At 41.7% G+C, this 20,466-nt stretch overlaps 1 protein-coding gene across 2 annotated transcripts in view; it reads left to right on the forward strand.

Annotated features, from left to right (window-relative positions):
• TBC1D4 (TBC1 domain family member 4) overlaps window positions 1-20,466 on the forward strand; it is a 173,517-nt gene that overhangs the window by 111,816 nt on the left and 41,235 nt on the right. For both annotated transcript variants that reach the window (XM_063425922.1, XM_063425927.1), the window contains exons 3-7: window positions 3,797-3,886; window positions 5,801-5,905; window positions 12,023-12,155; window positions 15,527-15,618; window positions 16,308-16,418. In XM_063425922.1, coding sequence (XP_063281992.1) covers window positions 3,797-3,886; window positions 5,801-5,905; window positions 12,023-12,155; window positions 15,527-15,618; window positions 16,308-16,418 — 531 coding nt within the window. The remainder of the gene's footprint in view (window positions 1-3,796; window positions 3,887-5,800; window positions 5,906-12,022; window positions 12,156-15,526; window positions 15,619-16,307; window positions 16,419-20,466) is intronic.

A 20,466-nucleotide genomic window follows, 5' to 3' on the forward strand; every position in this document is an offset into this window, starting at 1 on the left:
GCCTACTTGCACTTCGTGTATGTCGGGGTTTGCGCGAATGCTAGTTGCTAGTAGCCTCAATGCCGTTACATACAAGAGAGGGGAGAGCGGACACCACTGTTGCGTACCATTAGTTATATTGAATGGGTCTGAAAGGAAGCCGGCATTGAGCACTCTTGCCGTCGGTGTGCTATATAGAGCCTTTATTACTGCTTGGAAGCCATCTGGAATTCCAAATTTGGCCATGACCGCACATCGGATCAAAACCTTGTGGGGGGAGCGCTCGTCCCAGCTCAAACGAGATGAACGTCTTACTCCAAGTATGAGCGGTAGCTCTGGCTCTTTGCTGCTGCTGAGATTCCCTAGCGGGCAAGTTCGGGTTATGGTCTCTATCAGCAAGGGTCATATGGAGTGGGGGATATAGGCCACCCACCTCGCCTTGAGCTAAAATAAGAACTAGGGTAAAACAAAACAGTAGAGTAAAGTATTTGACATGGCACTGTAAGCTAGTGCCTAGGGGGCCGAAGCACGTGGCTTCATAACATAACCATTGCCCAAGTAAAGGTTCAGTATGAGGGGAATAAACCCGAAGAGAGTGGACCACAGGGGATCCCCTCCCCCATCACTCGCCTACGCCCCGCTCCCCCATCACTCGCCTACGCCCCCCCTCCCCCCGAATTAGGTCAAAAGGAGGGGAAGGCATAGTGTTCTTGAACCATATGGGGGGTCGCACAAGGCCATAGGTGGAGTTATGCTAACCCCCCGGGGCCCTTCAGAGCTTGACAAACAGAGTATAATAACATGCTTTGATAAACAGTGGTACATTTGCTGTAAACTGAAATCGTAGAACCAGCTGCTAGCGTTGCAAGTAATTGGTGAAAAACCATACTATTCTCAGACTATCTCTCCCCTTGAATATAAATGTTTTTTTGTTTTGTTTTTCTGTTGTTTTTGTTGTGTAAGTGTGTGTGTGTGTGTGTGTGTGTGTGTGTGTGTGTATGTATATATATGTGTATATATATATATATATATATATATTTATTTATGATGTTTTTTTTTCCCTTTAAATGAACACCAATTAGCTTGGGAGAGATTTAACTAAAGTCCCTTGTCATGGGGATTGGTATACTTGCGGTTTTGTGTCATATGGTCTCTGACAGCGGGCTTAACATCTCCATTCGGGGGAAATACGCTGGACGTTTGGTGGGGTGCTGGGAGATTCTTCCTGAATACAACCCCACTCTCTGAGAAATCTTGTCCCCTCCTCGGGTGTATATATCACCATGAGCTTCCCATTGCGGGTCACAAATAGTTTAGCGGGATATCCCCAGCGATATGGCAGGTGATGCTCTCGTAAGGATCCAGCGATGTTCTGGAATGATCGCCGTCACTTGAGTAGATACCGAGATGTCTGTGAAGATCATCAGTCCAGTGTAGGGGTCAGATAGGTCCTTCCTGGTCCTTCATTATCGCCTCCTTCGTGTGGACATAGTGTAAGCGGAGCAGAATGTCTTGAGGCGTTTCTGACGGGAGAAATTTGGGCCTTGCTGTTCTATGGATTCTGTCCATCACGAATAGCTCTTGCGGTAAATCAGGTGCCAGTACTCGGAAGATGCCTGTGGCAAATGCAGATAGGTCTTGCGGGGCAATTGATTCTGCCATCCCTCTAATACAGAGGTTGTACCTCCTCGCACGATGCTCGTAGTCCGCCAGCTTGAGCTCATATGCATCCATCTGGATTATTATGCCTCCTACTTTGCCTGCCAGATCATTATAAGCGTTGGCGAATTCTGCTATTTTATCCTCCATATTAGAGGTGTGCGTGCCCATCTCCTGGAGATCCTTGCAGACGTCCCCAATTGCGGCTTGCAGGGTAGCCAGGATCTTGCTGGACATTTCTTCCAGCATCTCCCTTAGGACACCATGGATGACAGAGGCGCCGGGAAGTGGTGAGTGCTGTGCCGCTTCTGAGATCTCATCGCCGCCATCTTGGCTCAATTCCAGCGGTAGGAGATTCTCCCCTGCCCGGTTCTGACGGCAAAACAAATTGTTTTGTCCTGCCTGTCCATAGTTCTCTTGCCCTTAGACTGTGACATGATGTCTTTTATGGGCAGATTGGTCCGTTAGTGCTCAATTTTAGGCCTGTTCGGTGCGGAGCAACTACTGCATGCGTCTGCTCGGTTCAGAATCCTTCAGAGTCCTTTTGTGTTTAATTTTTACTGTATTTGCAACCATGATATTTGTTGCACAAAAAATACTTTCCTTCTATTAAAAAAATTAACCGGATTATTCTAAATTAATTTGTCCCTTGTAAGGATGGTCTTAATGTTAGTTGCCCCCCTAGAAGTGATATAAGGTTTCTCTGGTAAAATATTAGACAGTTACCAATGTTTCAATAACACAACCCAATGTCTTTTAACTATATTTCTAATTTCTCTAAAATTAACATTAAAATATAATACAACTGAGATTTTATTTGCAGTACTTCCATAATTGAATGAGTCTTTGAGCAAAATAAAATTAGGTTAACTACCTTATTCTAAAGCACTCTCGACTAGACTATTCGGATAATTATTTTGTTCAAACTTTTAGTGGCAGTGTTCTTTTAGAATCTTGCCATTTATAAGGTTGCTACTATTTTATGTTTATATATTCACATATAATGATAGATCTATTAAGCGACATCCATTAACTTATTGTGCATTTTATCACTGAGTTGGCCTTTTTTTTCATGCTGACTGTGTCAATCACAGCCAGTAGAAGTGTGGCTAGGGCTGCAAAACGATTTACCGTATATACTCAAGTAAAAGCCGATCCGAATATAAGCAGAGGCCCCTAATTTTACCCCCAAAAACTGGGAAAACCTATTGACTCGAGTATAAGACTAGGGTGGGAAATGCAGCAGCTACTGGTAAATTTCTAAATAAAATTAGATCCTAAAAAATTATATTAATTGAATATTTATTTACAGTGTGTGTATATAATGAGTGCAGTGTGTGTGTATGAGTGCAGTGTGTGTGTATGAATGCAGTGTGTGTGTGTTGCAGAGCCTTGGTGGGGGGGGGGGGCAATTTTATTATTATTATTTTTATTATTTTAATAATTTTTTTTATTAATTTTTTATTTTATTTAATTATTATTTTTTATTATTATTTTTTATTTTATTTAATTATTATTTATTATTATTTTTTATTTTATTATTATTTAAAAAAAATTTGTCCCCCCTCCCTGCTTGTTAGTTGGGGGGCTCTCACTCCCTGGTGGTCCAGGGGATGGGCACTGTGTAGGAGGGGGGCTGGCAGAGCTCTTACTTACCTCTCTTGCAGCTCCTGTCTGCTCCCTCCTCCTCCGCGCCGGTCCGGTCAGCTCCCCTGTCAGCTCACAGTGTAAGTCTCGCGGCCGCACTATGTCCCCGCGGCTCTCGCGAGACTTACACTGGGAGCTGACAGGGGAGCTGACCGGACCGGCGCGGAGGAGGAGGGAGCTGACAGGAGCTGCAGGAGAGATAAGTAAACGCTCTGTAACCCCCACAGCCCCCAGTCTGTATTATGGCAATGTAAATTGCCATAATACAGACAATTGACTCGAGTATAAGCCGAGTTGGGGGTTTTCAGCACAAATGTGCTGAAAAACTCTGCTTATACTCGAGTATATACGGTAACTCCTAAAAGACAGATAATTGAGCAGTAAAACATCAGAGGAAACTTCTATACACTAAAACTGCTTCATAAAGCTTAAGTTGTTTTGGTGACTATAGTGTCCCTTTAATATAACCACCTGATGCTATTTTTATTTGTTAATTTATTTATCTCTGCAGGTTGGGCGATTTGAAATTAATCTCATTAGTCCTGATACGAAAAGTGTGGTGCTTGAAAAGGACTTCAAAGATATATCATCATGCTCTCAGGTACGTTTATTGTTAAAGGTATGTATTTTCCAGTATTCTGATAAGTTAGAGCAGGTAAATTTAAAAATATATATATCTTCGCTACCTGCTTTTTTTTTTTTTTAGCCTTCAGAGTGAGGCAACTGCCTCATTCAAAGCTAAAGCATTTGGATGAGACAGTTGTCTTAAAGTGATGCAAGTCCCTTTAAGCATTTGACTGTTCTAATTGATCCAATTTTGTTCTTCAGTTGTCAAATATTGTATTTCTTCCATTTTGTTTTTTAATAAAAGAAAATACAAAGGCTCTAAGAATTAATTTGTTACTTTATTGTATAAATTAAGATGTACAGTTTAAATTATTAGTCAGTACTGACTGAATGTAGAGACCTTGGTTACTCCAACCAAATAAGGGTTTGAATTAAACTCTGTTTATGGATGGATTAAGTCTTGCTAGTATGGTTCCTCCAGTAATAGAAATAAAACAAAAACATACCTGCGATATGTTCTCCGTGCAGCCAGATCTTCCTACAGTGATGTTAGTCGAGTGAGGTGGGGAGGACAGGTGGGGGGAGGAGTGTGTGTGCGCTGTTGCTTGTCAGTCTTTGGCATGCTATGAGTGCTGACAGCCAATGCAAAATATGCAAGATTAATAATATCATGGCCCAAAACTCTCCATCCAGGTTGGCTAATGCTGCTGTAGGTGGGGTAACACCTCCTTAGTAAAATGCTATATACAGAGGGTTATTTACTAAAGTGAGAATTCAAAGTGAATTTCAACATGAAGTAGCAAAACTGGAATCCTGACTTAAAGAAGCTATAGTGGCCTTAAATTTGAGATAGATTTTTAATTCACTTTGATTAGCCCTGAAAACTCCAAACATCATAATCACTTCAAATCAGTGAGGTGGTCATGGTGCTCGTAGTAACTTTTTAAGTGTTCCAATTGTGAGCTAGTTTTAGTAGTGAGATCACCAATGAATAATAACTTATGCTGTAAATGTTTACCTTCTATTCAGAGCAAGCGGCAATGTGACAGTGGGTTTATGGATAACATATAATGGATCATTCACTAAAACGAGAATTCAAAGTGGCTACATTGGCCTTAAATTCAAAATTCAAACTGGAAAAAATTCTATACGTCAGCTATGCTTCCATATTGGCTATTTTGGCCTTAAATCTGAAATGCACTTTATATTTTTCCTTTAGTATAAACCCTGATAATAATAGCATGGACATAAATTAATGTAATAAATACTGTGGGACCCAGTAATATAACTTTTCTAGCATGCCTTTACCATTAAAAGGAGCTTTTGTCATTAGTGTAGTAAGCAATGCAATTGCTTGTTGTGTTTTTAAACAGGTTATTCTTAGTACATAATGATAAATAAAGGGTTGTGTGGCTCCCATTGTGTCCTGCTAGTGCCATTCATTCATTCACCTTCATGTGATCATACATGGAAGCAGGCAGGGAGTATTGAACGCATACAGCTGAATGGCTGTCCAGCTCTCTAAAGGGTGAAGGTGACTGGATTATAGATTTAGCTGCTTCCACTGAATTACCAGATTATTGTAAGAAGCTTTCCGTTCTCTGTCTAACAAAAACTAAATTACACAATTTCCCCTATCACTTATAAAACAGGCAATTCAAATATTTAGATGTCAAGTAAAGGTTAGTTAATTGTGTTCTTTCTATGAGTAATAGAACAGTTTTAATTGCAAACACTTTAATTAATAAAAAAATAAATAAAAAGCTGCTATATATTTTCACTTCTTTACTGCTGAGCTATGTTATTTTAAGAGAAATTACGTCAAGGCAATATTTCATTTTAAACATTCGATCCTGATGCCGTGCGTAGTAAATGAATATTATGCAGTGTCTGTCCTAGTCTATATTTGTCCTAGTGGTGTCATTGTTTTCTGTTTTCCATTTTCCAGGGTATTAAACACATTGATCATTTTGGGTTTGTCTGCCGTGAATGTTTGGAGCCCGGGATAAACCAGTATATTTGCTATGTATTTCAATGTGCCTCAGAAGCTTTGGTAAGTATTACTGAAAAGACAATACTTTTAATGTGATTTTGTTTTAGTTGGTGAAATTAAATGCAGAGAAGATATATTATTAAACATAATTTTAATGACGTTCAGACTCATTAAATATGACAGAGCTGCATTTTAATCATCTAATTTATTTATTCTTTATGCAGGCGGATTGGCTATTACATGTATTATATGCTATTTTAAGGTGTCACTGAGCCCTGGACATTTGTTTCCATAAAACAATAATGCAAATATAATTATAATATTTTCGTCTAAGCACACTTTAGTAAGTTTTTTGTTTTTTGTTTTTTTTTTAAATCTGGTTTTTATTAGGTCAAAAAAGCATGTGGGTACAAAAGGAAAGAAAGGGTACGACATCATTCTTAAACAGAGTGGGGTCAATACAGTGTGTTATACAGCGGCAATAAGCAATAAACGGTCACATAACATCGGTTACCCATTTGAGGTTCTAGAAAGAAGTACCGTTGTAGGTGGCTCTATAAGCTCAGATGATTTATCTCTGAAGGTGTCGCCCTTTACGGCATATGGAATACGCTATAGCGTGACAAAGACTTGTCCGACAGTCGGAGTTGTCTCGTCATGCCTCCGCATGCTTGGGTTGCATGAAAGTGTGTTAGAGTACCTATTGTAAAGGTAGGGATCCAAGCGGGTAAAGGTTGAGAGGGGGTGCAGAGAGGGAAGAAGGGGGGGGGAGAGGTGGAAGAGGGGGAGAGAGGATAAGGGGTGTCTAATATGTCTCAGTTTCTACTCCAGTGGGTTATATGGGTATCGGGTAGAGTGTCCTATGAGTGTGTGTAAGAAGTCTCCTGCCTATTGTAGGGTGGTTCCAGGGTCGTTTGGGTATGTGGGTTCAGAGCCCTCGGTGTTGATCGGATGTGCGCGTTGGGGTTTAGTCGGTCAGTCGGTTGTTCAGTAACGGTTGTGTGGAGAAGCAGTCGTGGACAGAGTGTGGAGGGGAGGCAGGGGTTCGTCAGTTGTATAGAGGATGATGGTGGGGGGTTAGCGTCGGGGAGCATACATTGGCCTCACCACGGGATGTCCAGCATCCCTGCGCGTGACATCGGTTCACCGACCTAGCCCCGTGAATTACGTGATACAAAGGCAAACCATGGATACCACCGCTCGGCATGCTTACTGCCTCTATCCTGTAGGGATGCCTGCAGTGCTTCTGCACCCTGGATGTCCTCCACTTTGCGGATCCATTCCTCTTCGCTAGGCACTTCCGTCCGTTTCCAATATAACGGGATGAGCGACTTAGCCGCGTTCAAAAGATGTCTAAGGATAGACTTTTTATAGGAGGACAGCGACATCTGTGAGATATGTAGGAGGACTAAAGCAGCTGACCAGTCCGGTATGTCGCCTAGAATATCTGTTATTCGGTGTTTGATCATATTCCAGAACGGAGTTATTTCGCTGCACTCCCACCAAATGTGCATTATCGTTCCTCTAGACCTCTGACATCTCCAGCACGTTGGGGCAACAGTTGGGCATACTCTGTGTAACAGGACTGGGGTCCTGTACCAGGAGGTTATCAGCTTGTAATTGGTTTCTTGATATTGTGAGCTGACCGAGCTTTTGTGTTGCCACAGAAGTGCTTTGTCCCATTGTTGTGGGGTAAAGGTAGTTTCCAACCGTTCCTCCCATTGTCTGCGAAAGGGTGTATTTGTTGTCAGATGTCCCGTCAGGAGGTGCTGGTAGAGTATGGAGATCGCGTTGTCCATGATGGTGTTCCTTTCGCAGCAGTCCTCAAACCACGTGCGTGCCCTATGTAGGCGTTCTTTGTCCCGCATACTATCATGATAATGTCTCACCTGTAGGTAACGGAGCGTCGCTAGCGGCGTCTGGGGTTGTCCTTCCAGAAGGGTGTCCAGTGGTCGTATCGACCCGTTATGTAGGATTGTGTGTATGGGTATGTAATCGCGTCCTTCCGCGGATGGCCACATCGTCTGCGGGAATCCGCCCCCTATTCCCTTGTTGTGTGTGATGGAAAGCATTGGGCTAGGCGTAGGTGAGATGTGGGGGGCACTTTAGTAAGTTGAGTCATAGTAATGCCTGAGCCTGGGTTTAGGTCAATAATGATTTCTAATGTTGGTGGAATTACTTGCAGAAAAAAGATGTAACGTTTGTGGATTGTGATCTCGCTGAAAACACTCCAAGTGTCAACTTCACTTTTAACATAGAAATAAGAGATTATATTGAAAACATAAGCTAAGGCATTAAAGAAACCCTTGTCCACCCAGACCAATTAATCTAAATGAAGTGGTCTGGGTCCTTTAAACAATCCAACACTAGTGGCTGTCATACTGTCATATGTACAACTCGGTCATTTGATGAATGACAAGCTTTTCTATGTGGGTGCTTGAATGCATACACATTGGGTGCCAAATGCTCTTCTATGAGGGGCATTGGATTGGACCAATACAGAGGAGGCCATGCCTCCTCGATGACTTTGCATGAGGTGGAGAGGAAGACCGCACAAAGGAGCCTTGCCGTTGGAAAAAGGTAAGTAAATAATTGTTTGTATTCCTAACGTTATCGTGTTACTTTAAAATAGTATTATTTTCTTGATGAACTTGGTTGTTTAGTCATATGATGGAGGCGCAATGAGAGTATTCATTAAATCTGGAATTATGGAGCAATGCACAAAATAGACAAAATGTAAAAAAATTCTTCAACTTGGCTATTTTCCTGCTTGGTTATTTGGATTCAAATTTGGAATTAAGCAGAGACCAGTAGGACTACGTGTACAGAATCCCTAGTATGGCTTACATAATTCATATCTATTCATGTTATATAACATAAAATGAAAAATCTGCATAGTATGTAAACTAAACAAGCTCTGTTGTGACCCGCAGACATAGAATTTTACATGGAGAACACTTTGCCTCCAGACAGATTGTCTGATTATATTACAAGACTAAATCATTTCTGTTCTTAAGGTCATCATATCCTCGGGTTTATATAAGGGTAGTGCTTACAGCAGCTCCGAATACTTTGTCTGTGAAAAATGTTAATTAAGTTAGACATGGAAAGAAACAACTTTCAGATTTTAAGTCAATCAATAATAAAAGTAACATTAGACAGTTATATTGTCATCTAGTTTTAGTTGCCTAGAAGACCTTGCAATATCCATCCATTAGTGATTTCCATTTAGATAATTCAATTTGAGTCCATAGAATAATAATCGGTAATTATGTTATGTACAACTGTGTGGTTAGTAAGGTTGACAATCTATTTGAAGAGAATAAGCAATGCTGTAGATTTACAATAAAGCCAAAAGAGTGAAGCAATGTTTACAAGTAAATGATACACCAATCAGACACAACATTAAAGACAAAACAAGAAAACAACATCTGTAATACAAATGGAATAGAGAGACTCGTAGGATAATACTGTATGCATATCAAAAATATGATAGGTGAAAAATTGCTCTCACAAACCCATCATTCATAGTAGGCACATCAAACAAATCTCTGAATCAGGCTGTTTGTCTCCTTAATGATATATCCATGTAGAGGAAAAAAGGAAAGCACTAATGGCCAAGAGCAATTGATATCAAACACAACTCAATATATAATATGCACCTACAAGACTTAAAAATATTAAAAGCACATCAAGTAGATAGGGGCCTGATTACCAGTCCTCTCTCTCCCAGGATGGCACAAACGGAAGAAAATAAAATTAAATTAACAAAAAACATATAAGTGAACGTAGTCAATAAAACCAACTCTGTAGCTTTCACAAAGTGCAGTCCTATGCGTTTCGTCCCATTAGCTGGAACTTCCTCGGGGCAAAAAGAAGAACCTTTTGTGGTGGCAGTCTAACCCAGAGTCAAACATCCCAGTATTTTAATCAAGGGGGAGGCTCTCATGGACTGCCCTAAGACAATCCGCATCGAGCTCTCCCACCTGTGGGCTCATTACAGTTAGTTGCTTTTCAAGCTTTCTTGTGGCCCTTCTCTCTGGTTACGTTGATGCCTTCCACTGCAAAAAAATAAATATGCAAATCTCCAGCAAAAATCATAAGAAAAGGGAAGAAAAAAGGGTATTTGTATCACCATTCTATACCCAGAAATTAGACAAATGGTTATAAAAGAATCCTTAAAAGGCCCATAATACAATTATAATCAGTGACTGAGAAGAAGAGGCAAAGGATGAAACCATATAAATAGAAAAACTGGAAATAATAAATAAAAATATGAAAAAGTAATGTTCATTAAAGCCACTAATAGGTGATGTGAATTACATTGATTATATCGTTACATTTGCACCTCTCACAAGGTGGGATGTATTAGGCAGCAAGTGAACAGTTGGTTGTTAAATTTAATGTGTTAAAGGAAAAATGGACAAACGAAAAGATTAAAGTGTGACTTTAACAAGGGCTAAATAGTGATAGCTAGACCACTGGGTCAGATCATCTCTTAAATGGCAACTCTCAAAAGGACAACCAGTAAACTGTAGTCAGGTTCATGGATGCCCAAGGCTCATTGATGCACGTGGGGACAATGTCCAGCCTGCCTGTCCATTCACGCATAAGTGGTACTGTAGTTTAAATTGCTGAAAAACTTAATGCTGGCCATGATAGAAAGGTCTTAGAACATGCAGTGCATGCAGTTTGCTGCGTATGGGGCTGTGTTGCCACAGACCGGTCAGAGTGGCCACCACCGAAAGTGCCCACCTCACAACTTATAGGACTTAAAGAATCTGCTGCTAATGTCATGGTACCTGATACCACATGACACTTAAAGATATATTGTGGAGTCCATGTCTTGATGCATCAAAGCTGGTTTAGCATGATGGGGGGCCTATACGATATTAGCCACGTGGTTTTAATGTTGTGGCTGATCAGTGTATGGCTTTTGCCTCTGGAAACTTATAAAGTGATGCTGTGTTGTTGTGTGAAATCGTTAACCTTGTTTTATGTCTCTCTAATACTTTTAGAACATTTCATGTTACACATGTTTACTGGAATAGTTTAATCATCTGTACTTAATCACCATTATCTATAGAACACCACAAAGAGTATTGGTCTCGCATACATTTCTATCTAGTTTGGGATTCTAAGAATATTAAGTGCTTATCCATTCTGTTTGGTATTTAACGTGTGGGAATATAACACTCCACTGCTATAGCTAGTAACATCAGCAGATATGTACATTCATAATTGCAATTACTAAGATTGGACTGCTTTCACTGCAGTCATAGTTATTGATTTCTCACACACAGAATAGAGCTCTAGAAGCAACAGCTATTAAATTTTCTTCCCAATACAATTTACGGTAATTAGACTTTATTTAATACATTATTATTTATAGACTGCATTTAATTGTGAATGGAGCAGTACTGATCACTCAAGCAACTTTACCAGCATAAACTGGAACAAATGAAATACATTAGGTGAATCATATGATAAACCTATCAAAAATATGTTGGCCATTTTGGTAAATGCACATTTGGAAATATTTTTTACTTTATAAAACTGATATTGTGAGAATAATATGATTATATTGCCTGCTAAAGTCTGTTGTAATGTTGATGGACTGGCTCAACAAATCCATGGCGTCTAGGAATCTTGACGTGGTGCCTGGGTTTTTGTCTTCACGTTCAGCACTGGTCTCCTCAGGGTGCTCTGAGGCGGTCGACTTCGAGCAATGGAGGCGGGCAGTGAGGGAGCTCTTCTTGCTCTGTTTACTCATGCGCACTGCTCCCTTCAGGTCTTCCTTAAGGTGGTGAGGCTGGGGGGACATAAATTAAAATAAAACAAATAATAATAATTTGTGAGTGTGTGGATGAATTTGTGTGTCCGTCAGTGAGTGTCAGTGAATGTGTTTGGTTAGGTGACCAACCCCCCTCCCATCATATGGGAAAGGTGTTTTACTCAATTTTATTGTCACATCTTGCCAGTTCCGCTGCGACAGGGCCCGTCTCCTTGGCTGAGATAATCAGTCTTGATGATCTCAGCTAATCCAATTCTTTTCTGTAGGAAAGCATTGGGAGGCTATCGCTCTGCACCAATTAGCATCTCCTCTTAGAGTTGCATTAAACCCATCCCAAAAGTCTGTATAACATGCACTTTTCTTTATTGATGTTTTATTTTTAGGTTGATGAAGTCATGCTTACTCTGAAGCAAGCATTCAGCACTGCTGCTGCCCTCCAGAATGCCAAGACTCAGGTGAAGCTGTGTGAGGCTTGCCCCATGCATGCATTACACAAACTCTGTGAAAGAATCGAAGGTATGTACTGTGAATGCAAGAATCTAGACACTTCCTTAATTTGCTATGGTCTTTTGTAAATATGCATTTATTCTCTGCTATCTCAAAACACAAACTTCCAAAAAAAAAAAAGAAAAAAAAAAAGAATCTAGACCCTTCAATTACTAATACTTAGTTTCTGCTTCACAATTCAATCTGTTCTGATAACTGGAGGTTATCGTCACCAAAACAACTTTAGCTTAATAAAGTAGTTTTAGTGTATTGATCATGCCCCTGCAGTCTCACTGCTCAATTCTCTGCCATTTAGGAGTTAAATCACATTGTTTATACATCCCCAGTCACAACTCACTGCATGTGACTTACACAGCCTTCCTAAACATTTCCTGTACAGTCATCTAATATTTACACTAATTTATAATTTCTTACCTCCTGCTCTGTGAAAAAAATGCTACGCCCTGCAGGAGCCTCCTGTATGTAATTAAAGTTTCAAAGTAAGTTAACAACTGATTGAAAATGAAACTTTTTTGTTTCTGTGCAGGCTGATCCAGTCACAGCCAGGGGGCGTGTGGCTAGGGCTACATAAACAAAAGTGAAAAAGTAAACCCCTAATGACAGATAATTAAGCAGGTTGAGCATAAGGTTTTTTTGAAAGTTATTATGCTTGTTTCAATTTAGATTTTTGCATCCAGCATAAAAGTAGCCTTTGCTCTCCCGCACACACACACAACTACAACAAGCAGCCTATCTACACATTCAGTACCACAGACAGCCTTCCCACATACATACAATACAATCTTGTGGTAAATGTAAGGCATGTCTCCCCTGTGAGAGCACTTCAACAGCACTTTGCCTCTAGGTTGCCCTGGAGGGGCACTGAACTGACACGCCCACTATAGGGGAGCTTGCATGTGATTGGTCGTGACACATCATGCCCACCTCTCGTACTCGCCCTCTCCTATTGGACTGCATTGTATATAAATTACGTTTTCTCCGAGGCCAACCTTGTTTGTGGTATAAGAAAGGTTCTTTAGCAACCAGAATTACCTATTGTAAAAATTTTAATATTTTGTATGTTACAGTTTTGATATGCTTAAAATATTGCCAATGTACTTAGCATTATCTCCTACATCTTTTTTGGGTATGTTGATTTGCTCCACTCTTAGTTCTCCTTTCTTGAGAAAGTCTGGCCCTTCTAATATACTGCACAATATTTATTTTTACAGTGGTTCCCATTAAGTAAGAGAAGCATAGCTCTAAGCGACTATTGTTGTCAAATGCTTGATCTTTGAGTTGCTGCTGAAATAATAAATAAAGCAGTGCCCTGGGAATATGTTCACATAATTGGCACTTAAAATAAACAGGTGAAAAACAAGAACAAAGTAGCAGTGAGCTACAAACACATGTTTCAGGAACTGCTTAGTTAGTACATAGTCTGAACAAATTTTGGGTATATTCACTAAATCTAGCATTGTAAACCTAGTGCGCACGTGCCATTACTTACAGCCACAAGGTTGTAGAACATGGTCTGTTTCATATTGATGGATTGCGGGTGGTGCGGAGTGGCCTGGCACTTTGTAACCCGCTAGTGAGTTGATTGGGAAAAACGCTTTTATGAAATAGGAGGTGTGTTTAATAAGCAGCTCCACTTCTCCACGTGACTTGACTACTCAGGACAGAGTCAAGACACTGCATGATGTCATGCAATGACTGTGCATTGTAGTTGCCTCTTACTGACAAGGCAGAAAAAATGATCTCTGGGGTTGCTGGATCTCTCGCAACTACACCGGGGATCGCAGGCTGGGGCCACCGAATGGGTGCGAAAAAAAAAGGGGCCCGGTCAGGCACCAGGGCACATTTATAGTGCGACTTGACTCCTGTAATATCGTCCGTTACGGATTATATGACAGTCTTTCACATCCTCCAAGAGAGAGAGAGAGTGTGACCATGTGGGGAGTAGGAACAGCAAGGCAGCATGGTGGGAGATAGGAGTGAGCTGCAGCTGCAGGGTGCACACAAATCATCCTCCGCCAGCAAGTTACCCTCCTTCAGACAAAGTATGATGAAATGATGAAATTTGTGTGTCAGTTTGTGTATATGTCAATGTATGTATCTATGTGTGAATGTGCCAGTGTGTGTTGGTGTGTGTGTGTCTGTGTATGTGTATCAGTGTATGAGTATGTGTTTATCAGTGTGTGGCAGTGTATACACTACACATAAATATACGCCTGCATTCAAAAGCCACCATTCACACAAACATACTTCATATAAAACTATGCTTACATTCAAACACACAAACACTGCTCAGTGCTTTCTAAAACCCTGAATTGTAGATCACCAGCTGGAAAAGCATTGTGGGACCTGGCAGCCTGCACAATGCCACCTAACCACCAGAGAGTGTAATGCCATCCTCTCCCGGTCACAGATAAGAGATATGGAGGGGGGAATAAGATGTGTATACATTGATAATAAAAAGAAATTGAAATTGAAAAAACAAAAACAAAAAACAAACAGAATGCAGCCCCTATCATACCCCACATATTTATTCACACATACCCTGCATGCAGCACACACACTGTATCCAATACACACACACCACATCCACTTACACACTCTGCATCCACTCTATACACACTGCATCATTGTGGGCAGACTCGGAGGCGGTAACTGTAGGCAGATTAAGGGGCGGCCATATGGAAGGACTTGGGGGTGGTCCCTGGGGGCCCAGACATTGAGCTGTGTTAGGTGTCCTTGTTTTATTTGTTATCACCCCAGAGTTTAAATTATGGGGAGTTTAAATCAGGGAGCATGTTGCATAGATGTTGAGATGCAAATATGGGAGGGGGTGGTGGGGCAAAAGAACAGTGATGTAAAGGAAGCTTAAATTAAAGCATATTTGGCTTGGAGATGCAGAAATGTGCTGACAATTTGCACACAAACAAATACATATAGTTTGCACACACGCAAATTCCATTATACACCCACATTGACATAGAACACACTAGTCATCTGACTTACACACATAAGTATGTACTTTCTCTTTTGAAATTTTCATTTGTGCCTAGTAATATATATATATAAATATAATATATATATATATATATATATATATATATATATATATATATATATATATATAACTACCATAAATGTGGAGTTGTGATACTCTGCATAAATGTGGAGTTGTGATACTCTGCATAAATGTGGAGTTGTGATACTCTGCATAAATGTGGAGTTGTGATACTCTGCATAAATGTGGAGTTGTGATACTCTGCATAAATGTGGAGTTGTGATACATTACATACTGCAAATGTTTAATCTCCCACAATTTTTTTGAAATATTCCTGAAGTATGGTATTTGTAAAATGTGATTCCATTTTCATTTTTTCCTCCAGGTCTTTACCCACCAAGAGCCAAGCTTGTTATACAGAGGCAACTGTCGATGTTGTCAGATAATGAACAAGCAGATATCTTTGAACGTGTCCAGGTAGGGTTGGTATAGACGTGTTTATCCCGATTTCTAGGCTTCTGCACTCACTGCAAATAACTGAGTACTCTCATTATGTACAGTTGTGCTCAAAAGTTTGCATACCCTGGCAGAAATTGGAAAGTTTTTACATTGATTTTGAAATATGACTGATCTTTTATTGAAGGATAGTGATCATGAAGCCATTTATTATCACATAGTTGTTTGGTCCCTTTTTGAAATCATAATCACCCAAATGGTCAGAATGAAAAGTTTACATACCCGTGAATATTTGGCCTTGTTACAGACACACAAGGTGATACACAAAGGTTAATATGTCAATTAATGGTTAATTTCCAACACATGTGGCTTTTTAAATTTCAATTAGTGTCTTTGTATAAAATAGTCAATGAGTTTGTTAGCTCTCACGTGGGTGCATTGAGCTTGCAAGTAGAAAAAATAAAATAAACAAAGCAGAGATTCTTAGTGGTATTGACACTTATCCACTTCATGTAAATGTCAGTTCTATAGCCACATGATGGCTGTGGAGGCTCCTACTCACTCCTTCCATTAACCCACTGCAGTCTCTGCAAGAAGGAGGTAGAACTTGAATGACAAGGACACCAGTTTGAATGTGTTTTGAGACCCCCCTTTTTTTTTTTTTTTTGCGTATTCATGTACCTAACTAAAACTTTTCATTTGCTTGTTAGAAAATGAAGGCAGTCAGTGATCAAGAGGAAAATGAACTGGCCATCCTTCATCTGAGGCAGCTTTGCGAGGCCAAACAAAAAACCCATGTTCACATAGGAGAAATGCAGCCAGTAAGTCATTTCAAGAATGTTGTGCGTGACTTCATTAACTATTTACAGATATCTTTGTAACTGGTAACTGTTATTTCAAAAAAATAAGGAAATCTTTTATTTACACAAAGTAATTCATTACCGCATATAGACCTAGATTTAATAGTTTTGGATCGGCGTTTCCAACGATTTATTATTTTGATAAATATTTTAACATATGTTCTGTACATGATATATATTTTTTTATATTTCCATACTTGTTTAAATATCATTTTACAAGTTTAAAATATTAACAAAAATTTGAAAAGCTTATCTAAACAATATATTGAATTGAGGACTTAATGCATTGATGTGTGTATTTTTTATTTGGAACTTTGTTATTCACTTATACAAATCTATGAGCTCCTAGAAAATAGAGACATTGTGATAGTAAAGACAAACAGTGCTGGGAGGATTTGTGCCATAAAGTAAGATTTTTTTCATCCTAAAGCTGTTTGAAAGCATGCCTTTATGAATTGAACACAGATTATAAAAGATTGTTCTCCAGCCCATTAAAGCGGCACTGTCATGGCTGAATCCAGTTTTTTTTAACCCCCCTCCCCCCCCCGACTCCACTACATCTAATTGTCTCCCTAGTCACCCCCAAATGCCCCTAAGCCCCCCATATTACCTATTTTTGCATCTTTATTTTGTGCCCGGACCTAGGTCCTGGGCGTCGCCATCTTTCTGTGGGTAGATGAAGTCCCTGAGGGACACGTCATCTGCCCACACTAGATAGTGCTGTGAAAATTCCCACGCATGCCCAGTTAAATACTTGGGCATTCTATGGGAATTTCATCTATTCATTCATCAGAAAGACAAATAAATGAATAGAGATTTCAAACGAATTAACGAAGACCCCTTTATTTTACCGACGCGCAGCTCCATCCTTGGAATATGTAAAAATAGAAGTGGCGGGGAGCTCAGCTAAGCCCCCCTTGTCCTCCCTCACTCTATGGGGGTCAATATTACCCCCATAATAGCATAAGGGAGATTCAAATCTCCCGAATTCCCCTACTCGCTATGCCGTGAGTAGGGGCATGTCTACTAAACAGTGGTTGCTCACTGTTGTAAAAAAGAAAAAAGCCTCCCTCCCCCAACATCTATTACCTAGCAGGGGGAACATAGTGTTCCCCCTGAGCCCCCACCCGTGCCCCGCGAGTGAGGGCTATAAAAGTAAACGGGGGACATAGGGTCCCCCTTGGCCCAAACCCATCACCCATGAGTGGCGGGTGAGGGCCCTAAATGGAAATGGGGGTTGGGGGACCTATTGTCCTCCCCCTGGTCCCCACCCCTGAGCAGTGGGTGGGGACCCTAAATGAAAATGGGGGGTGGACCTAGTGTCATCCCCCTGGCACCCACCCCTGAGTGGCAGGTGGGGCCCTAAATAACAATAAGGGGAAGGACCTATTGTCTTCCCCCCTGGCCCCCACCCATGAGCACCGGGTGGGGGCCCTAAATGTATAAGGGGGGTGGACCTATTGTCCTCCCCCCCCAGGCCCCTACCCCTGAGTGCTGGGTAAATACCCCCCCAGGTGACTAAGGGTTCACACACCCCTAGTCACCCCCCCTGCACCCACAAAATAGTGAGGGAGGAACAATAAAACTAAATCCCTGTAAATAAAAAATAACTTACCAATTGATTTCTTCTTTTTTATAAAATCCCCAAAAATGCCAAATAGAAATCCATAATACCCATCGAATTTTGAAAATAAAATAAAAAACCTGTGTGCAAAAAGAGTGCTCTCACAGGTAAATGAAGAGACTGACAGGTAAGTCTACATTTACCTGTCACGGCACTCTGATTTTTTGGCTTGAAATCCAACTAATCGGAGTGCTTGGTGTCATATTACACAGTGTGGGAAAGTTCTTTGGAATTTTCCCATGCTGTGTAATTTGACTCCTAACACTGATTTCAAGCCAACCAATCAGAGTGCTGTGACAGGTAAATGTAGAGACTTAACTGGAATCAACCAATCAGAGTGCTCTAAGCGTGGGAAGGCCTTTCCCCACCCTGCGGATCTCAGTCTGCATGGTGCCCTCCATGAGTGAAGATGGATTACTTTTCTAGCGTTGATTTTCTTTTTCGTCTGTTTTTATTTTTTGCCCTTGGGTTTTTTTATTTTTTATTTTCAAAGTTCGACGAGTATTATGGATTTTTATTTCACCTTTTTTGGGACTGAAAAAAGAAGATTTTAGAAAAAAGAAGACATCAAATAGTACCGTATATACTCGAGTATAAGCCGAGTTTTTCAGCCCATTTTTTGGGCTGAAAAACCCCAACTCGGCTTATACTCGAGTCAGAGTCTGTATTATGGCAATTTGCATTGCCATAATACAGACCGGGGGAGAGGGGGGCTGGCAGAGCTGTACTTACCTGTTCTGCAGCTCCTGTCAGCTCTCTCCTCCTCCGCGCCGTCCGTTCAGCACCTCGGTCAGCTCCCAGTGTAAGTCTCGCGAGAGCCGCGGCTCTCGCGAGACTTACACTGTGAGCTGACAGAAGGAGCTGCACGGACGGCGCAGAGGAGGAGAGAGCTGACAGGAGCTGCAGAACAGGTAAGTACAGCTCTGCCAGCCCCCCTCTCCCCCCACTGAACTGCCACTGGACCACCAGGGAAGGAGAGCCCCCCTCCCTGCCATGTATCAAGCAGGGAGGGGGGACGAAAAAAAAATAAAATAAGAAATAATAATAAAAAAAAAAATAATAATAAAAAAAATAATTAAAAAAAGGGGGTATAAGGACCACTGTGGGAGGGGGGGGTATAAGGACCACTATGGGAGGGAGGGGGTGGGATAAGGACCACTATGGGAGGGAGGGGGGGTATAAGGACCACTATTGGAGGGAGGGGGGGGATAAGGACCACTATTGGAGGGAGGGGGTGGGATAAGGACCACTATGGGAGGGAGGGGGGTATAAGGACCGCTATGGGAGGGAGGGGGGGGATAAGGACCACTATGGGAGGGAGGGGGGGGGATAAGGACCACTATGGGAGGGAGGGGGGGGATAAGGACCACTATGGGAGGGAGGGGGGGTATAAGGACCACTATTGGAGGGAGGGGGGGGATAAGGACCACTATTGGAGGGAGGGGGTGGGATAAGGACCACTATGGGAGGGAGGGGGGTATAAGGACCGCTATGGGAGGGAGGGGGGGGATAAGGACCACTATGGGAGGGAGGGGGGGGATAAGGACCACTATGGGAGGGAGGGGGGGGATAAGGACCACTATACCACTATGGAAGGGAGGGGGGGATAAGGACCACTATCGGAGGCAGGGGGGTGGGATAAGGACCACTATGGGAGGGAGGGGGGGAGAAAAGGAACACTATGGGAGGGAGGGGGGGATAAGGACCACTATGGGAGGAAGGGAGGGGGGGATAAGGACCACTATGGGAGGGAGGGGGGGATAAGGACCACTAGGGGAGGGAGGGGGGGATAAGGACCACTAGGGGAGGGGAGGGGGAAATAAGGACCACTAGGGGAGGGGAGGGGGAAGTAAGGACCACTAGGGGAGGGGTGAGTCAGGACCACTGGGGGAGGGGGGTGAAGGAACACGGGGGTGGGGAGGTAAGGACCACTGAGGGAGGAGGAGGGGAGGTCAGGACATATGGGGGGGGGGCAAATATCCTTGCACCGGCCCTGCACACACTGCATTCATACACTGCATTCATACACACACTGCATTCATACACACACTGCATTCATACACACACTGCACTCATACACACACACACTGCACTCATACACACGCTGCACTCATACACACACACGCTGCACTCATACACACACACGCTGCACTCATACGCACACACGCTGCACTCATACGCACACACGCTGCACTCATACGCACACACGCTGCACTCATACGCACACACTGCATTCATTATACACACACTGTAAATAAATATTCAATTAATATATTTTTTTTAGGATCTAATTTTATTTAGAAATTTACCAGTAGCTGCTGCATTTCCCACCCTAGTCTTATACTCGAGTCAATAAGTTTTCCCAGTTTTTTGGGGAAAAATTAG

Source organism: Pelobates fuscus, chromosome 1 (assembly GCF_036172605.1).
Source record: "Pelobates fuscus isolate aPelFus1 chromosome 1, aPelFus1.pri, whole genome shotgun sequence".
NCBI classification, from domain to species: domain Eukaryota; kingdom Metazoa; phylum Chordata; class Amphibia; order Anura; family Pelobatidae; genus Pelobates; species Pelobates fuscus.